This window comes from Podarcis tiliguerta, assembly GCF_965153285.1.
Source record: "Podarcis tiliguerta genome assembly, chromosome: Z".
Lineage (NCBI taxonomy): Eukaryota > Metazoa > Chordata > Lepidosauria > Squamata > Lacertidae > Podarcis > Podarcis tiliguerta.
Genome location: NC_139553.1, coordinates 42,172,079 through 42,190,820, shown reverse-complemented (window position 1 = coordinate 42,190,820; position 18,742 = coordinate 42,172,079). Strand labels below are relative to the sequence as shown.

Here is an 18,742-nt window from a genome sequence, read left to right as displayed (position 1 = left end):
TCAGGGTAGATCTACTGAAATTAATGCACATGAGTTAATCATGTCTCTTAATTTAAGTGAGTCTACTCTGAGTAGGATTGGCATCAGCTACCACCCAAAGTAAAAAGAATAGGAGTTCCTACTGGATATGTGTGCGGGTCACATAGGAAGGTAAACAGTTGGTTTGTGGTTGGTGAGGGTGTCTCCCAGATCGAATCACGATGTCAGTAAATGCACACCACTTCCTGAGTCAGATTGCTATGTTTCTGTGCTGTGTTTACTGTATATCTCTGTGCTTCTCTGTGTCCATGAAAGTGAAGCTGTCCAAAATGCTGCCTGCAGAGCACTGAAGAGAAAATAGAGAAAAGTAAATCCCTTTTACTTCCCCAATTAAAAACCAAACAAAACACTGGATCTATTTGTCTGCAATTTGTCAGGCTCAGTCCACTCTGGAGAGGCTCCTGTGCCGGTAAATTCCATCCACTTTGGCCAAAAATGGGGGGGGGGGCTATTTTAGATTCCCTATTATGGTGAATGAGTGAACACAGAACTTCATTTTATACAAAGCGGCTTGGCACCTGAAACACATCAAAGTGGCAACAGTACAGAGTGAGTCATAAACAGATCAGGATTTTTATAAAAACATAGGTGCAAGATCTGTGCATTTCTTTTTCATTAGTTGGCTTTCTCACTCTGACCCTGTGGTTCTGCCTGCAAAACTCTGCTGTATAAACTACCAGGAGGAAGAAGCAGAAGTCAGCACGGTTGCCAGATGGTTTGTGGAAATCCTAGGACACCTGAAATCAAAGCGGCAACCAACAGCATGTATTAAATATGGAGAGGGAGTAAGTCATGGGTTCCAAATACAGTGGTACCTCGGGTTACATACGCTTCAGGTTACATACGCTTCAGGTTCTGTGTTTTCAGAACTGCAAATTATCAAAACCTCGCACTATAAATTCCCAAGAATCATTTAGATGTTGAAAAAAGAATCCCTTGGCAATCAATACCGTAATGGGGTCTTGTTGTTGTTGTTGTTTAAAGCAGGCTGTTATCTTTCTCACTGCTAGTGCATATATAGCTACCCTACATAGGTCTTACTCTAACCAACCTCACAAGGTTGTTTTGAGCATAAAATGTGATGTGCCCTGAGCTCAACTCCTTCAGGCAATTAGACAGTTCCTTGGCTGCAAAGTCTGAAGCATGGAACCAAGACAGAGGGTGGATCTCTGTAAAACAAGTAAGGACAGTGCAGCAGCAATTCCATTTATCTGGATTTTCTCTGCCCAAAGATACTCTGCCAAAAGGCTGGAAACGCAGGCAAGACTTTTGGAGGCTGACTGTGGCTCTGTGGGAGAATCAGGAGAGACGGCTGGGAGTTTCAGATAATAAAGATAATAACAGTGATAATGGTGATAATGACGGTGATAACACTGTGGGTACTCGAATGGTATCATTACTTTTATTGTGAGTTACATTTGTTATGTTGCTGCAGTACATTAATGGCCCGAAAGGGAGAGAGCACAAGCTCTCTTCTGCTTTATAAACGTTTCTTGTATGATCACCTGGATGAATTTTGTCACTTGCTACAGTAAAATGGGGGTTATGTGGCCCTCCAGGTGTTGCATAGAATAATAGAGTTGAAAGGGACCCTGAGGATCATCTAGCCCAACCCCCTGCAATGTAAGAATATGCAGGAATATGAAGCTGCCCCATATGGGGATGAAACCTGCAACCTTGGTGTTATCAGCACCATGCTTTAACCAACTGGGCTATTGCCGTTGAACTCAAACTCCAAATGGCCTCAGTTAGTATGGTCAATGGAGAGGGATGATGGGAATCGTGGTCCGACAATCATCTGGAGGATAACAGGTTCCTTAGTCCTGTGCTACAACCAGGCAGTTGCTTAGACATCAGTCTTCTCTAACTTGCTTCCTTCCTGGTGTTTCAGGTGCCCTCAATCCCATGGTCCCAGCAATCATGGCTAATGATCAGGAATGGTGGCACTTGTAGCGCAAAACAACTAGAAGGCACCTGGTCAGGGATGGTTGTTGTATACATGAACCTACCTTAAGAAAACAGAGGTTTGATGCCGAAGAGAAAAATGCTTTTTTGCTCATCGTATTAAAGGTAATGAAAACCATCATCTGAATTATGTGCTGAGGGGCTGCTGTCCTCTGGTGGAGAATTGCATTTCTTCATGTTCCTTTCTGAATCAAATTCAGTTTCAGAAATACAAATCTCAATGAAATTAAGATCAAGGGTGTTCACGTTAGGACTTCAATGAAACAAAGCATTGCCTCCAAGGAATGAAATGTCTGCAATTGAAAGCAGCATGAATCTGGATACTGGTTATTGGAAACAGCAGGAACGGGAGCTCTATTGAGCTCAGAGCCTGCTTGCAGACTTCCCAAAAGGCACTGCTTGGTGATAACAGGATGCTGGACTAGAGAGGCCATTGGGTCTTCTCCAGCAGGCTCTTCTTAGGTTCTGATGTTCTTATGAAAACTCACACCCTTACAGAGATTGCAGCCACTCCCAGAAAATCTGGCTGGTCCTCACCAACAAATTAAAACATAAGAGCCACCCCTATTTGTGAAGACCCAAAGTGTTCATTCCAATACTGGGTTAACCTTGGGTTAATAACTTAATTCGTTCTGGAGGTCTGTTCTTAACCTGAAACTGTTCTTAACCTGAAGCACCACTTTAGTTAATGGGGCCTCCCGCTGCTGCCGCACCGCCGGAACATGATGTCTCTTCTCATCCTGAAGCAAAGTTCTTAAGCCAAGGTACTATTTCTGGCTTAGCGGCGTCTGTAACCTGTAGCATCTGTAACCCGAGGTACCACTGTATCCTGTTTCTCACAATGATCAGGCAGCTGCTTCTGGGAAACCCACAAGCAAGGCATGAAGGCAGCAGACCTCTCTGTGGGTGGGTGGGTGTGGGTGGGTAGGTGGGTGGGTGGGTGTCTACACGCACTGCCTGTGAACCTAGCAGTTCTATTTAACTATTGTACCTCACAGTTATCTATAGTCCTATCCTCCACGGGTAGAGAATTCAGCAGCACTGCGGCTTAAATAGGGAGGAACTTGGGGTCCTCCAAATGTTGGACTGTAACTTCCACCAGCAGTGGATGTTAGCTATACTGCATGAGGCCAATGGGAGCAAAGTCCCACAGAATCTGGGAAGCCACAGGTTCCTCCTCCCTGGGTTAAACCAAAGCTGCAATTCTTTTTGCATACTTACTTGGGAGTATGTACTGTTGAGCACAGCTGGAATTCGATTTAAGAATAAGCATGCAAGAGGGCTGCGCTTCATGTGTCTTAAGGTAAAGGTAAAGGGACCCCTGACCATTAGGTCCAGTCGTGGCCGACTCTGGGGTTGCAGCGCTCATCTCGCTTTATTGGCCGAGGGAGCCAGCATACAGCTTCCGGGTCATGTGGCCAGCATGACTAAGCCGCTTCTGGTGAACCAGAGCAGTGCACGGAAACGCCGTTTACCTTCCCGCCAGAGCGGTACCTATTTATCTACTTGCACTTTGACGTGCTTTCGAACTGCTAGGTTGACAGGAGAAGGGACTGAGCAACAGGAGCTCACCCCATCGCGGGGATTCAAACCACCAACCTTCTGATCGGCAAGCCCTAGGCTCTGTGGTTTAACCCACAGCGCCACCCGCATCCCTTCATGTGTCTTAGAACAGCATTAAAACTGCCATGAATGGTACCATAACCATTCCTGCTTCCTCTTCAATGAATGGCCAGGATTTGACAAGGCCAAACCAGCCAATTCAGCCTTCCTGAAGCATAAAACTCAAATTAATGGCATCACTTATGCCGTTAGCATTTCTTTATGGGCCGTTATGCACAGAACATTAGTTGTAACCCAACAGAGGAGCAACCCTCTGAGAAGCAAACAAGAACCACTTTCCTGGTGATTAAGATGAAGTTCTGTGCAGAAGTATTATTAATAATATTTGCTATTTTTTCAGATTCTATACAGCACCCTTCCTCCCAAAGGAGCCATAAAACAATACAATAAAAATTAAAACAATCACATACTCTCACAGCTAATAATGTCAATGTTGCTACGAACCGAAACTTTCCATCATCAAATACACCGGTAAACAAGGTAATGTTTGAATTCCTCCGGAAGTGAATAAGTGGAGACAGGCGTATCTTACCAGGGAGGGCATTCTACACATAGGGAACCATCACTAAGAAGGTCCTGTAACAGGCCAGTGCAAACAGATGGTTGATATTGGGCAAGTGCTGCCCATGGCACACTCCATTGCCTCTCAAGACAGACGGATGCCCACAACTAGTAGTAGTCATACCTCATGTTACAGACGCTTCAGGTTATGTGTTTTGGGGTTACAGACAGCAGGAAATCCAGAAGTACTGGAACAGGTTACTTCTGGGTTTCACCGCTCGCGCATGCGCAGAAGTGCTAAATCGCACTTTGCGCATGCACAGAAGCTCCAAATTGCGATGGTGCCTGCGCAGATGCGGTGCTTCAGGGTGCGAACACTGCGGGTTGTGGGCGTGCCTCCGTCACGGATTATGTCCGCAACCCAAAGTTCCACTGTACTACTGCAGAAAGGAGATGAGATTTCAGTGGAACAGAGTAGTTGGAGGGAAGGCCTATGGATGCTTTCCAAAAGGGGTGCATCCTAGTCCTTAAGCGCAGCCCCAAGTCCAAGGTGGGGTTCAGTCGTAAAGCCAACAACTTGTGGGCCTTGAACAGCTAGAGATGAGCCCCGAGCCAGATGCGCCCAGAACCATACCAATATCCCTGAGGAAGCAACTTACTTCTCCGAGAGTAAATATCAAACAGACTCTACAGGTTGCTCCCCCATATATTGGGCCGACTCCCCAGCTTACTTACCTGGAATGTCCTGGAGCCATCAAGGTTGCTGCACAAAGGGTGTGTGATTTGTTCTCTCTAGAAAAGAGGGGGAGCTTGATGTAGCTGGGGAGGCGGGGATTTACTATCTCGCTCCTGAATTTGACTGCAGTTTATGGACTACCCTTGGTTTGCATTTCATCTGCAAATGGAGCCTTCGAGACCCAGGTGTGGAGCAGAACTCAATGAACAAAGATACATGTACATTGTGGATGGTTTTGACTGGAATGCTTTTTCTCTAAGACAAAGTGTAACCTGGGACTTTTGCCATGCCCACCCCACCCCCTAAAAAAAACTAACAGTAGCCAAAATGAAAGCACACACACACGGAGCAGGAATCAATGGGTTTGGGGGAACCCTATGATTTGTAGCAAAAAAAGTCATAGAAAAAACTAAGGGGAATTTCCCTGCCCCCCCCCCAAAAAAAAAACCCCAGCAAGCTCAGGAGGCACAGAATGCTGACTATGGGAGTGGAGAGAAGAAAATGTATTGAAGTGTCCAGATAGAAGGTGTGGCCTGTTAGACCCTGACCAGAAGCATACCATGCTGCAACATTTTATTGCAGGTCCCATTCATAAGGAAAGAAGGGTACCCAATGTAAGCTGAGGACTGGAACACCTTCCTTACAAGAATAGGTTAAAGCACTGACCGTTACTTGTGTGTGGGGGGGGGGTTGTTGTTGTTTTTTAAGTGACAAGGAAAGATCACACGAGAGTGGTTTATAAAACTATGCAAGGTGTGCACCAGAGAAGGCAGACAGAGAGGCTCATTTCGCTCTCCCACTGCACTAGAACTTGGGGTTATAGATATGTGAGAGCCCTTCTGCATCAAGGCAAAGGCCCATCTAGTCCGGCATCCTATGGGAAGCCTGCAGGCAGGACCTGAGAGCAATGGGACCCTCCTTACTTGTGTTCCTCAGCTACTGGCATTCAGTCACCCAAGGAAACTGACTGGCCATGGACTCAAGGGAAAGAAAAGAAGGTTTTTGTGCATGTTTTACTTACCTTTTCATAGAAGCCTCCCCACTACTACTACTGCCACCGCCTTCTTCTCAATGTTGCTTCACACATGGCAGCAAATCTTGGACAGGAAATACATACAAGGTGTTTATGGAAAGATGGGGTGCAGAAATTTTTAATATAAAGATTGATTTGCAGAATTCACTGCCATAAAATTTAAATGGTGTCCGCTAGCCTAGATGCCTTTAAAAGACTAGTAGTCGAGTTCAGAAAAGATGCCACTCAATAGCTCAATGGTCATTGCAAAGGGGTGGAATCTTTATTAAGAAGAAGAAGAGTTTGGATTTGATATTCCGCCTTTCACTCCCCTTAAGGAGTCTCAAAGCGGCTAACAATCTTCTTCCCTTCCTCCCCCACAACAAACACTCTGTGAGGTGAGTGGGGCTGAGAGACTTCAGAGAAGTGTGACTGGCCCAAGGTCACCCAGCAGCTGCATGTGGAGGAGCGGGGAAGCGAACCCAGTTCACCAGATTACAAGTCCACCGCTCTTAACCACTACACCACACTGGCTCTCTAAAGAACTAAAGAATACTTCTTTGGTACACAAGAACACAACACATTTCAGATTTGGCTCCAAGAGCCGCTACAATTCCAGACACGTCTTTGGGTATAACGCAAAGGTCTGTATGTCTTTTACTACTTGAGCAGCAATGTCTTACAGAAGAGGACGTGAACCCCAAATTCTGTGCACCCAGACGCTGCAAAGCTTTTTGGCCAAGAAGCCGTGCATGTCGCTTCTGTACTTGTTATGGTCTTGACTGGGATCACTCGCTGTGAAATACAGCTCCCCTCCGTGGACGTCGTTCAGATTGACTGTGAAGTTGCTGGGGTTGAACCCAAGCCACAGCGTACACCTGTAGTCAGCGGTACGTATAGAATAACCCATCACTTTTATGTCCTTAAGCAGAGGCAGATCAGAATTCCAATCCGGAGTGTCTCCTGGGCGGGGATACTGGCTGAAGGCAACCGGAGGATCCGAGCCCTTTGCTCCTTTGCTGTTGTTTCCTTGGCCTCCATGGATGGATGGGAAATAACGCAGCAAGCTTTGCCCCTCAGCACACAGGGGGACGAGAAATGACGGCTGGGGACATACAGGGGGGATTTTTAATCCAGCAAGCTCAGCGAGCGTCGGGAAGAGGGACACCAGCTCAACAATTTCCCTGGATTTGCCTAGATCGGAGGAGGGAGAAAGCATTAAGGAAAAGGTCAGAGAGCATCCAAAGAGTTCAGCAGATCACGTCTAGCTGCTTTGAATTAATTAAATACTGCAAAAAGAAAGGAAAGCCATGCCTATTGCCTAAGGAGTAAGCCCTGCTGCTGCTAAATTAGTACTGGCAGAATAAGTGTTTCTATGACTATCTGAGTGTTCTGCAAAAAATCAATGAGTTGCATCTCTCAGCTCAGAAGTACAAGAAGACTTATTCCCATAAAAACCCGAGGAACCTAATTATAGATGTCCCTGTTCTAACTCAATGATTATGTCAGTCCTGGGTCTTTGCAATCCTGGGCAAGTTAACTGAACAGATCATAGTACAAGTGGTACCTCGGGTTACAGACACTTCAGGTTACAGACGCTTCAGGTTACAGACTCTGCTAACCCAGAAAGAGTACCTTGTGTTAAGAACTTTGCTTCAGGATGAGAACAGAAATCGTGCTCTGGCGGCACAGTGGCAACAGGAGGCCCCATTAGCTAAAGTGGTACCTCAGGTTAAGAACAGTTTCAGGTTAAGAACGGACCTCCGGAACAAATTAAGTACTTAACCTGAGGTACCACTGTAGCGGGAGGCAAAACAGAGAGGAAATGTCAACTTTCTAGAAATTGGGTCACTTCACTTCAAATGGTGATGTGAAAAGTGAAAGTCATTTCCAGAGTTCAAGGGTTGCTTTTATATTGTTACTGGTGTCACGTTCATGTTTTCCAGTCGTCTAATGTATTTCGGCAGGAGCTGGGACTGAACCACGGGAGCTGGTCTATAGAGCGAGATGAGCACCGCAACCCCAGAGTCGTCCACGACTGGACCTAACGGTCGGGGGTACCTTTACCTTTAATGTATTTGGGAGGGTGGTGCTGTGGTGTAAACCACTGAGCCTTGGACTTGCTGATCCCCGCAACAGGGTGAGCTCCCATTGCTCGGTCCCAGCACCTGCCAACCTAGCAGTTCAAAAGCACGTCAAAGTGCAAGTAGATAAATAGGTACCGCTCCGGCAGGAAGGTAAATTGCATTTCTGTGTGCTGCTCTGGTTTCACCAGAAGCGGCTAAGTCATGCTGGCCACATGACCCAAAAAGCGAGATGAGCGCTGCAACCCCAGAGTCATCTGCAACTGGACTTAACTGTCGGGGTCCTTTACCTTTTTTAATGTATTTGGGGATGGGGGATTGGGTGGGATGGAGGATTTTAAGAAATACTAACAACAGTCGGTGGGTGGGTGGGTGTGCGCATGTGTGCCCAAATGTTTAAGCATTTCTGTATCATGTGTTTTGCTTATATACTGACATTGTGCCATTGTGGTATTTGAAAAGTTGAAACAAATTTGATTTTTTCAAAAAGCAACCCAGGTATTTAATATGCTATCATTAATTCAACTGTGTTGCTGCTAGTGCTTTTGGATTGCAGTTATGCGATTTCGTGAGAATTTTATGGCTTTGTTCTGCTAGGTTTTAATACCGGATTTTTATATCGCATTGCTTCGAGTAATTACGACACTTTGAGAAGGACAGTAAAAAAATCCAGTATTTAAAACGGCACACACAACAGCTATGGATGAGTAGAAAAACATATCAGGTTGTGCTGTCATTAAGTAAAACAGTTAAAGAGGCATAAATGTGCATAAGTAAAATAATAATTTTGAAACAAAACACAAAGCATCATCTTGGAATAGGGATTCCTTCCTGTGAAAGAAAGTGAAATGGCTCTGAAGATGGCCCTCTACAGCGCTTTGTAGAAAAATATTTTTATTTTAAAACATTAATGTGTGTATGTTTAAAACATTAATGTGTGTAATGTGTCCACTTAACCAGGGCACCTTCGTCGCTGACCAAACGGTTTGTTGCTTTGCTTGTTTTAAAACGAGTCAACCAAATAATCAATTAAATGTTGCAGCCCAAATATTTACATTATTAATTAAACTCTGAAGATTTACCTTGTGCAACAGGGCTTGAAACCTGTGTGAAGGGATTGATGAAAGGAAAAACCCTCTCTGCCGGGTGAGAGGTGGGGACTGTCATTCCTGGAACATAGAACATGAGTGGCACCCGGGTCGCCACATCGAAGTTGCTGTATTTCGCCCATTCGCCATGTTCGCCCAGTGACCAGCCTAGACAAGATCAAGAAACGTTGAAGGAAGAGCATCATCTATGTGTTGGGCGGGGGGGGGGCACGAATGTTCATTGGTAAAGCAGATGCTAAGGTTTTTCAAGCAACTATCTCAGAACCCACAAAAACAAGCTTGTTAAACAGCCACTTACCTGATTGGTGAGGAACCCTTGAGGAACTTCCATTTCCCCCCATAGGCCACTTTAACTTAGTCATTTATTAATTACAATATTAGTTGCCTAATTAAAAATAATAATCCCTACGTAGTATGTGAATAAAACATGCAGGAAAGTAGCAAACTGCCTTATATAGAGTTGGGCACTTGACCTGCACCAGGAATGAGGAACCCACGGCCCTCCAGATGTTATTGGACTCCCAACACTTACAGTGGTGCCTCGCAAGATGAAATTAATTCGTTCTGCGAGTTTTTTCGTCTTGTGAACTTTTCGTCTTGCGAAGCACGGTTTCCCATAGGAAATGCATTGACGGTTTTCCATAGGAATGCATTGATGGTTTTAAGAAAAAGGCGCAAGACGTTTTCGTCTTGCGAAGCAAGCCCATAGGGAAATTCGTCTTGCGAAGCAACTCAAAAAACAAAAAACTCTTTCGTCTTGCGAGGCATTCATCTTGCGAGGTACCACTGTCTCAGCCCCTGCCAGCCAATGGCCAGGGGTGGTGAAACTTGCATCAAAGGATATATCTGCCAGTATTGGGCTAGGCCAAGGATAGGGAACCTATAGCCCTCCTGATGCTGCTGGACTCCGAATCTCATGAGCGCCAGCTAGCCTGGCAAATGGCTAGGAATGATGGGAGTTGTAGTCCAGTAACATGTGAAGGACTACAAGTTCCCCATCCCTGCATTGAACAAAGAGCCTGACCCAGCAAAAAAAGAGGCAATGCCATGTAACAGGTGTAGGGAACCTTTGGCCCTCCAGATGTTGCTGAACTGCAGCTTCCACCATCCCTGACCATTAGCCATGCTTGCTGGGTCTGATTCGAGTTGCAGTTGAACAACATCCAGTCGGCCAATGGTTCCCAACCCCTGCAATATATGAAGATGCCAATTCTTTGTAAGAACGCAAGAGCCCTGCTAGATCAGGCCAGCGGTCAATTCAGTCCACGTCCTGTTCTCAAAGCGGCAAACCAGAAACCCATGGGAAGCCCACAAACAGGACCCAAGTCCAGCATCCATCTCCTAATCCTGATTCTAGGTGACTTGTATTCAGAGGTAAACTATCTCTGGTCCTGGAGGTAGTTACTATACATCCTTCATGACTAATAGCCACTGATACCCATTGATTTCCAAACTTTTCATGTTGGTGACACACTTTTTAGACAGACATCATCTCGCTACACAGTGATTCAGTTTTACCAGCAAACCGGAGGTTAACTAACCCCTTTCCAGCCCCGGGAGGAGCATTCATGCAACACAGCTACACACTGAAGCTGACACACTAATGTGTCACGACACAGTGTTTGGAAACATCTGTATTAATATGTCAACAAGACGACTTACCGTGATCTGCGGTAAACACTACGATTGTGTTGTGGGACAGCTCCATGTCATCTAGGGCACTTAGCAACCTCCCAACCAGCGTATCCACGTAAGAGATAGATGCAAAGTAGCTTTGACGAATCTGCCGCTGCAAAAAGAAATAGAAAAGCATCCAAGGACTATCTATAAGGACTATCTAAAAAACATCCGTAAGGACTCAGGGTATTTTTCACACTGAAGACCTGCTTGCAACCTACTTGCCCAACTTATTATACCAGGGTTGGGGAAGTTGGTGCTGGACTACAGCTCCCATCATCCTTCACCATTGGCCATGCTGGCTGGGGCTGATGGGAGTTGTAGTCCCACAATATCTGGAAGGGACACAAGTGGCTCCATCCCAGTATTAATAAGGAACCTTCGTTTCTTTTAGATCACAACAGAGGCTCAGTGTGTGTTTGTGATCAATATTATGTTATCTCTCCATAATAAGGACCCACCAGGTCATAGCTGACTTTCCCATGCCAAGCATAAGGCTGTTGCGGGGCGGCTGTCTCTCTAATTTCGTGTTATGCCACAATCCCTGTCTGGTGTTATATCACATGCCCGCCCACCCCTGCCGCCACCATGGCAGCTACTTTGTGACTGGTGCCACCCGCATTCCCCCCAAATCTGAAGCATGCCCTGAAACGTTCTGCCATAAAGCAAACCCCAAAAGCTAAGGATTCCCCAAGTTCCCTACTCCCATATCAGAATGAGATCCAGGAGCAGCACTAAGGATCTGCATGCTTGGGCCAGCAGCGCAGCAAGGGAGCTACTGACAAGAACGCCCCTCGGACCTGCTCCACCTGTCCAGCACTGCGTGAGCCACTACTTCTCACTCTGGTCCAGACAACCGTGCTGGTGCCCAAGAGAGGTGGGTGTTGATGCCTGCTTGCTCAGCAGCTCCATACCTTGCAAGGAAATAGGTGGAAGCAGGGATGAGGAAGAGGAGCAGCAGCAGCTGGTGGTCATAAGGATATAGGCTCCCAAAAGGAGGGAGCAGGGGGACCAAGAATTGCACCTTGCCCAAGGGACCTGCAAAACCTGGAGCAGAGAGTGGCCAGATCGTTGACTTGCACTTCAGCTAAGTGCAGAGAAAGGGAATATGTCACCTACCTGGAAGTCTTCTGGAATTGGCCCATAAGGGAAGCTGATGTTCAGTGCTGCAACATCCTCCCTATGCCTGATGTCCATCCAGGGGTTGTAGGCCACAGAAGGGAGCCCTTTAGGAACATCAGGATCAGGGGCCAGTGTGATGTTTTCCCAGGGGTACAATTTGAGAAATTCCTGGAGCAGAGATTTCAGAAGAGCCATTTCAAGGCTTGCAAACAAAAACAGGCTGCAGGTTTTCTACTGCTGTTCTGCCGTGGTTCCTACAACCAGGCGACATGCTGTGTTTGGCATGTGGCAGCAGCCGTGTTGTGACTAGGGAGAACTTTGAAGAACCCCATCTAGATGGCAACTCCACCCATGGGAGCCACTGACTGCATCACCCACCTGTGAAAATTGGTCCCTGTGGGTGCGGGGAGATAAGGCTCCAACCCATTGACCGGATCCAGTTCCCCACACAAATTCAAATTCTCAAACCTTTATGGGCACATACCATAAAATCACTCATCAAAACCTGCATCTAACACTTGAGTTAATGTTGTATAACATTCGCAAACCCTTGCTGAATGTTGCAGAAACCTGGCTAATATCTCCATCTTATCCCCATCCTGAGAAAACATAAGGAAGGCTACTTTCCATTCCTCTGCATGTTACTCCCTACTAACAACCAACTGATTATAAACGTAGATCAAATTGTCTGATGCCAGGGGCAGTGCAAAAGAACATACACGACTGATTCTATCTGCCTCTGTCCACAGGGGCACGGTCTCTCTACAAGTTGTATTTTCAGGAATTTCCCCTGTTGCACTGCCAAAGGTAGCGTGTTCAGTTTCGCTAGCATTGATTCGGATGGACAAATGGGTGAGATAAGTCATCACTGGCTGTCCACCTCACAGTTTCCCATACTTGATCTAGAGGGTCAAGCAACCAAACCATTTTTGGCCAACCAAATTCCAAACCCCATGTGATTTTCATTGATCTAGAACAACTGTCTAGGACTGCGCATTTCTTTCAGGCGGGCTCTTCTATTCAGGCTTCCTTACCTGGGGGTACCTGAATGGAATATGGGGTTTGTGATACCCAACAGCCAGGAAGAACTTGCTCTTGCTCTCCTTCACAATGTTCAGTAAACGAATCGCTTCCTCGGTGCTCTGGATATCGGGCAAGGTCCCCTCGGGCATCTCTGAAACATCCACTGGGCAGATAAGGTTGGCGTGAAGTTCTCCATCTTTCCCTTTGCAAACCTTTAAAAGAAGAAAACAGTCTCCTGAGAGGGGCCCTGGGATCAAAAACAAATCACAAGGCAAAAAGTCCCAGTGAAATCAACACAAGCCTATTGTATTGATTCACAAAGTCCTTAACAACTTGGAACTCGGATACCTTAAGGATCTCCTGATACCCTCCGGATATCCTTGCCTTATCCCTTAGGTCTTCAGCAGAGTCACTGTTAGTGGTCCTCCCATGGAATGGAAGCATATTCCCTGTCGAACGTCTGGCACCTGCCACCCCCAAGCGAATTGCTTATGGGTAGCTTGTGCAGCTGGGAAGGTCTTTAGGGCCTTCATCTCCCCCTGCCCACACCACTTTGACTGCTGCTACTCATGTATGCAGACTTTCTTAATGGTCCCGTGAGTAAACAAAAATATGTCCCTATAACCTGCCAAAGTCATTTTCCCATGTATCTCATCTCCCCTCATTCTTCAAAGCCCTCCTCAAAATCTAACCCTTCCCCATGGACTTTGGTTTATCTTCTTAATTTTCATTCCCAGCTATCTCCAAACTTTATTTAACTGTAGCTGCAATTGTGCACATAGATGTCTTCTTATCCTCATCTCATTCCAATGTATTTCTACTTTACAGTGAGATTAGACCTGAATTTGTATGCTACTTTGAACACAAATTTATGTTTCGGGGAGAGGCAGAATACAAATTATTTTTCTTTACTTATTATTTCATTCCTTTTTTCCATTTTTATACCACCCATATAACAAGAATTCTCCATGTAGTTTAGAAACCATTAAAAACGATAATGCACAGTACAACATTTAAATGATAAACACACTATAACCCATCTACTATATATTTTGGAAAGTTGTTTGTTCGCCATGCATTTGGGCTCCTTAAGATATTGTCATCAATTTTTTTATGATGGTTCCTGGGATCAAGGAGAAGGGTGGGTTTTTTTAAAATCTATGTTTGGATGCAGCTGGATGCCATTTTAAATCAAGATGGCAGATTGAACCTTTCAATCTGATTTTAACCACTGACTTAGAAACTGAACTGATGTTTGTTTGTTTCTTAGAATTCCCAAGCAACAATGGGTATGTCGGTGCTGGTTATAAATAAATCAAAAGCTTTATTGTTGGCTAAATCCAACAAAAATTAAAGTCTAGTTTGATTTAAATTTGCACTACTGGCTTTAGGTTGCAACGTCCTTGAAAGCAAGACTTGTCCAGTAGCATAAACCTACACACGCCTATTTAGAAGGCAATATCACTAAGTTCAATTAAGATAATTCCCAAGTTAACTAGGCACAGCACTGTAGCCTCCATATCTCTCCGCACACCAGCAGTGCAGCCCAGTTAATAATGGTAGAAATAATTAGCCATAGCATTCATTCACCTTTGTGTTTTCGTATTTTTCGGATGAGGGATGAAAAGCAGGGGTGGTCCAACTGTACGGATAGTCGTCGTTATGGTTTGATGAAACCCCTGAAAAACAGAAGCAGCAGAATAAATGTCCAGGAGTGGGGGAATCCTTTCAAATTAATTCTCCAAATTCTAAAAGCCACCCGGCTTACGGAAAAGTGGGTTCTGCAGAGATCTCATCCTTCTAATTCGGAGCTTACCTGGGTGAAAGACTTTGCCTACGGAGAGGGTGATGTAGCCATTTTCCTGGAAGTACTGCGGCAACGTGGAATAATTTCCCGCGTGCGCTCTCCAGTAGGAATTAAAATCATAGAGCCTGGTGGTGTCAGGTCTCCGCCCAGTGAGGAATGACACTCTGCTTGGGGCACAGACAGCTTGCTGGGGGGAAAGGAGAGGAAGGCCATAGCTCAGTGGTAGACAATAGTGTGGTGGCAAATTCAGAAGTGCAAGATCCCCTCATGATAGTCGCAGCTGCACCCCAGCTGCACCCCCTACTAAGATTATACAACCTTCTAAGTTTTTACAACGAGGGATGGATTGTAATGATCCACACAGATCCCGTATGTTGCCTTTCAGCTGTTTTCTGTACATGTGCATAGGCAAATGGTTTGGAGGGCTCCAGTAGCTTCTTTTAGAGTGACGTAAGTTGTGTTTTCCATGAAGTTGCATTAGTATGTAACATGACTTGCTCACCATTCTCTTGGAATGGAAGCCCCTTGTGCTTTTGGTGTTCCTAAATGCTTCCCTTTGGAGCACACAGAGGCCAAGAACCATCTCTTTGATGCTGACTGGCTCAGGGATGCCAGAGACAGGGACTCTCCTGCAGAAATAGCAACAAGTCTTTGACCTCCTGCAGCCCTGGACCACTGGCAGAGCACATGCTTTGAATGCAAGACGTCTCAGGTTCAGTCCCTGATGGCTCCAGGCAAAGGCTGAAGGGACAGTCCTTTCTCTGCCAAAGGACACAGAAACTGTTTTGAGGACCACGTTCTGTCAAGGAGAATCTGTTGGAGCCTAGATGCTGACTGCGAATGGGAGAAAGAACCAGCAGCAGCCGGGGCTTCTCTCTTTTTCTCTCTGCCATCCCTTTTCCTCCCAGTTTTTCCTTCCTTTGCCACTGGCATGAAATAAGGCCAAGGGCTGATGTGAGCCAGAGTGGACAACACTGAGCTCTAAAGGCAAACAGTCCACTTCAGTGTAAAGTAGCTCTCTGGTACTAATCTGAGCAAGCAAGCAAGCTGATTCATAGGACAGCATGTAGCTTCTCATCAAGTGGCCTTCACTATCAGTTTGAAGCAGGAACATTCAACATCTTTGTTGGTTGCTAAGACACCTCAAGGACATGACAATAATAGCCTCCCCCGCTCCAGCAACTGCTATTCAGTGGCAAACCACTGAGTGCTCTTGAACACCTGAGCCAATCCCGCGAAGAGGCCAGACCCCTGCCTTCCCCACCTGCCACCCTATGGCCTACCTTTGACAGACAGGGACGGCTTTTTATTAAATTATTATTATTAAATTTTATTTATACCCCACCCTCCCCAGCCAAGACCGGGCTCAGGGCGGCTAACACCAGGTATAAAACAATTAATTGAACTACAACTTAAAAACAAGATGAAAATACAACATTAAAATGCAGCCTCATTTCAGTAGGAACTCAAATCAAAAACATTTTTTGCAGATGAAAACATCAAGTCTTCGCCAAGGCCACCTGACATCACGATGAACTGATATTTAAGCATCAAGTGACACGTTTTCCTTTGCCCAGCCAGTTTGTACGAAGACACATTGCAGCAAAAATCATGAACAGCCTTGGATAACTCCATTCTCCATGACTACGACTAATCCTTTAGGATTAGTCAACACCTGCCATATGAAAAAGGGGGAAACTGTAAATGGCCTTGCAGATTGTCGTCAGCAGAGAAACGTGAGACTACCAACATATGAATATAATGGGTTGGTAGACATTTTGTCTACACAAAGTGACACAACCTGAGCACCAGAATCAGAGGGAGTGGTAAAAGTTTACATAATGTTGTGTTGCTTACTTGTGCAAAAGCATTTTGGAACACAACGCTGCGCGAAGCCAACTGATCAATGTTTGGAGATCTCACTACAGGGTCGCCGTAACAGCCCAATGCCGGCCGCAGATCGTCAGCAACGATGAAAAGGACGTTCATGCCATCTTGAAAGCCAAAGAGTTAACAGGAAAGTGTTAGCACTATCAGTCAATGCTTTAGACGGAAACAATGAGAAGAGTGGGATGTATCAGTCGCTAATTTTAACTGCTTAACCCTGTTAGAAAAACTAGCAGCAGATCAACGCCCCATGTACAATAATACCATTTTAAAGGGATTAACACCATCAAACTAACTTAAGGGATATTTAGGCATTCTTACAAAGGGATTGAAGAAATAAATGTCACCGTTGCAATGTAATACGCTGAGCATTTTGGTATGCAAGGCAGAAATCCTACAAAGACCTATGCCAATTGAGTTCTTCTTCTTCTTCTTTGGCGATCACTTGTAGCCGAGTAAGATTGTCTTCCATAAACACGGTTTTAAAAGTGAGTCTGTAAGTGACTGTGGAAGCCAATTTTGACTGCCCAGATAAATTTGTGAACACTATTCGACTCCTCCATGATAATACGACAGCAACAATCACAGATAACAATGGCTGTCAAAGTGAACCATTCACTATGCTGATGACAACACAGTGTGTGCGCACTCTGAGGATGACCTCCAAACCATCCTAAATATCTTTGCAATTGAGCTAATAATGAATTTAATAACTGACCCCCTGCTAACCTCCCATGACACCCCAAACTACCTCACAGACCTTATGAAATTTATATGCCGCTTGATTGTAGAATACCTCAGAGCAGTTTGCAAAATTAATCAAATAGGATTAAACCAGCTGCTTGGGGTGCTGGCCTCAAGCTACCTGACCGCAGTGACCTCCGGACAGTCCTGGACAGTCTCCCTTCTGCAGGCAACAGTTCTTGATAAAGGCACTCCATTCACCCTGCAAACTCCTCACAAGTAGATTTTCCCAACCCAGAAACTACCGGACTGCAACTCCCATCTACACCAGTGGACCCCGTCAACGGTCAGGGACAATAGGGGTTGTGGTACAAAATACCTGCAGGGACAGCCAGGTTTGGGGGTTTCTTTTTGCGGGGTGGGGGGTGGAGAGGCACTGCTAGCATCCCAAGCTCCCAAACTCGTACCCGTTCCGAATTCCCCGCTCCCCATCTATCTGCAAGCGGCAAGTCCTGCTTATGGGCTTTCCCCGACAGCCGCGGGACGCCTCGGATCATTCCCTGCACGATCACGCCCTCCAACCCCGCTAAACTTCCTCTTTCCAACAGCACCTGACGGCGGTCTTCCTGCCCGGACGGATCCAGCAACGCAAAGGAGGCAGAACGCAGCAGCGACGCGCGCCCGCCACTCCATCCCCATCTCTGAGGAGCCGCTGAGCTGCGCTCCCTTCCAGAAAGAGACCAGGGGAGCAATGGGGATTGTCGGGATCCTCCCACTTCGACCCGACAGGAGGAGCGGGGGAGGAAGCGGGCGCGGGGCGGCGTTCCGGGGCTCCACCCCGCAAGAGGCTGGGCTCTGGAGGTGCCTCCTGCGATCTGGAAGAAGCGGCCAGGCTGCCGGCGGCCGGAAGAGGGCGCAGCTGAGGTTACTGCGCCTTTCTGCCGATCCTTGGTGCGCAGAGCATAGGATCGAACTGCGAGGTCGCCGTCCTATTACGCGCTGCCCCCCAACAAAAATCCTTGCTATGTCCATGGCACCTCCCCAGGTGAAAAAAACCACCGCATTAGCAGTATTGAAGTGACCTTCCTGGGGCGCAAGCCTGGGCAGCATGTATGGAGGTCCTGGACTGCCAAGACAACAAGATCCCCCCCGCCTCACTGGTGTGGTCCAAAGGAAAGTAGAGGAAGACGCTTGGCACCAGCTTGGCTGCAGGAGTTGCCAGAAGGAGGCTTAAAGAAGAAAAGGAAAGAAAAAAGAATACAACAAAATTTTTGATAAAATCAATTAACTAATTTCGAGCATTGAAAAAAAAAAATAAACCACAGAAGATAAAAAAAAAGAAAAACAGACTCAAAGAGTCTTCCAGTTCCTCAGGCCCTCTTTGCACTATTTGGGTTTGGAAGCAGCCAGCCAGAAACTCCCCTAGGTGAAACATCTTTTCCCTCATACCAGCATTGTCCACCAGGTGGCAGC

The 18,742-nt window shown here is 46.1% G+C and overlaps 1 protein-coding gene across 2 annotated transcripts; it reads right to left on the bottom strand.

Moving 5' to 3' along the window:
- Positions 1-6,136: 6,136 nt before the first annotated feature.
- Positions 6,137-18,114, bottom strand: IDS (iduronate 2-sulfatase). 2 transcript variants are annotated; one of them, XM_083424181.1, is made up of 9 exons: positions 17,881-18,114; positions 16,556-16,692; positions 14,708-14,885; positions 14,482-14,570; positions 12,903-13,103; positions 11,866-12,036; positions 10,732-10,858; positions 9,043-9,216; positions 6,137-7,070 (listed from the first exon to the last, which is right to left on the bottom strand). In XM_083424181.1, the coding sequence occupies exons 1-9, from the start codon at positions 17,966-17,968 to the stop codon at positions 6,556-6,558; spliced, it is 1,680 nt and encodes a 559-aa protein (XP_083280307.1). In that variant the 5' UTR covers positions 17,969-18,114; the 3' UTR covers positions 6,137-6,555. The 2 variants fall into 2 exon arrangements, with proteins under 2 accessions (XP_083280307.1, XP_083280308.1); XM_083424182.1 differs by lacking the exon at positions 17,881-18,114 and adding an exon at positions 17,649-17,864.
- Between the last annotated feature and the right edge of the window lie 628 nt (positions 18,115-18,742).

Bases quoted from the DNA above. Each gene is read 5' to 3' on its own strand.
- IDS (XM_083424182.1), bottom strand. From the start codon at position 17,826: ATGATCCGAGGCGTCCCGCGGCTGTCGGGGAAAGCCCATAAGCAGGAC. The intron at 13,104-14,481 runs GTGAATGAATGC...CTTCTTTTAAAG, and splicing joins AAAAATACGAAAACACAAAG to GTTTGCAAAGGGAAAGATGG. The intron at 12,037-12,902 runs GTAAGGAAGCCT...TCTCTGCTCCAG, and splicing joins TTCCATTCAGGTACCCCCAG to GAATTTCTCAAATTGTACCC.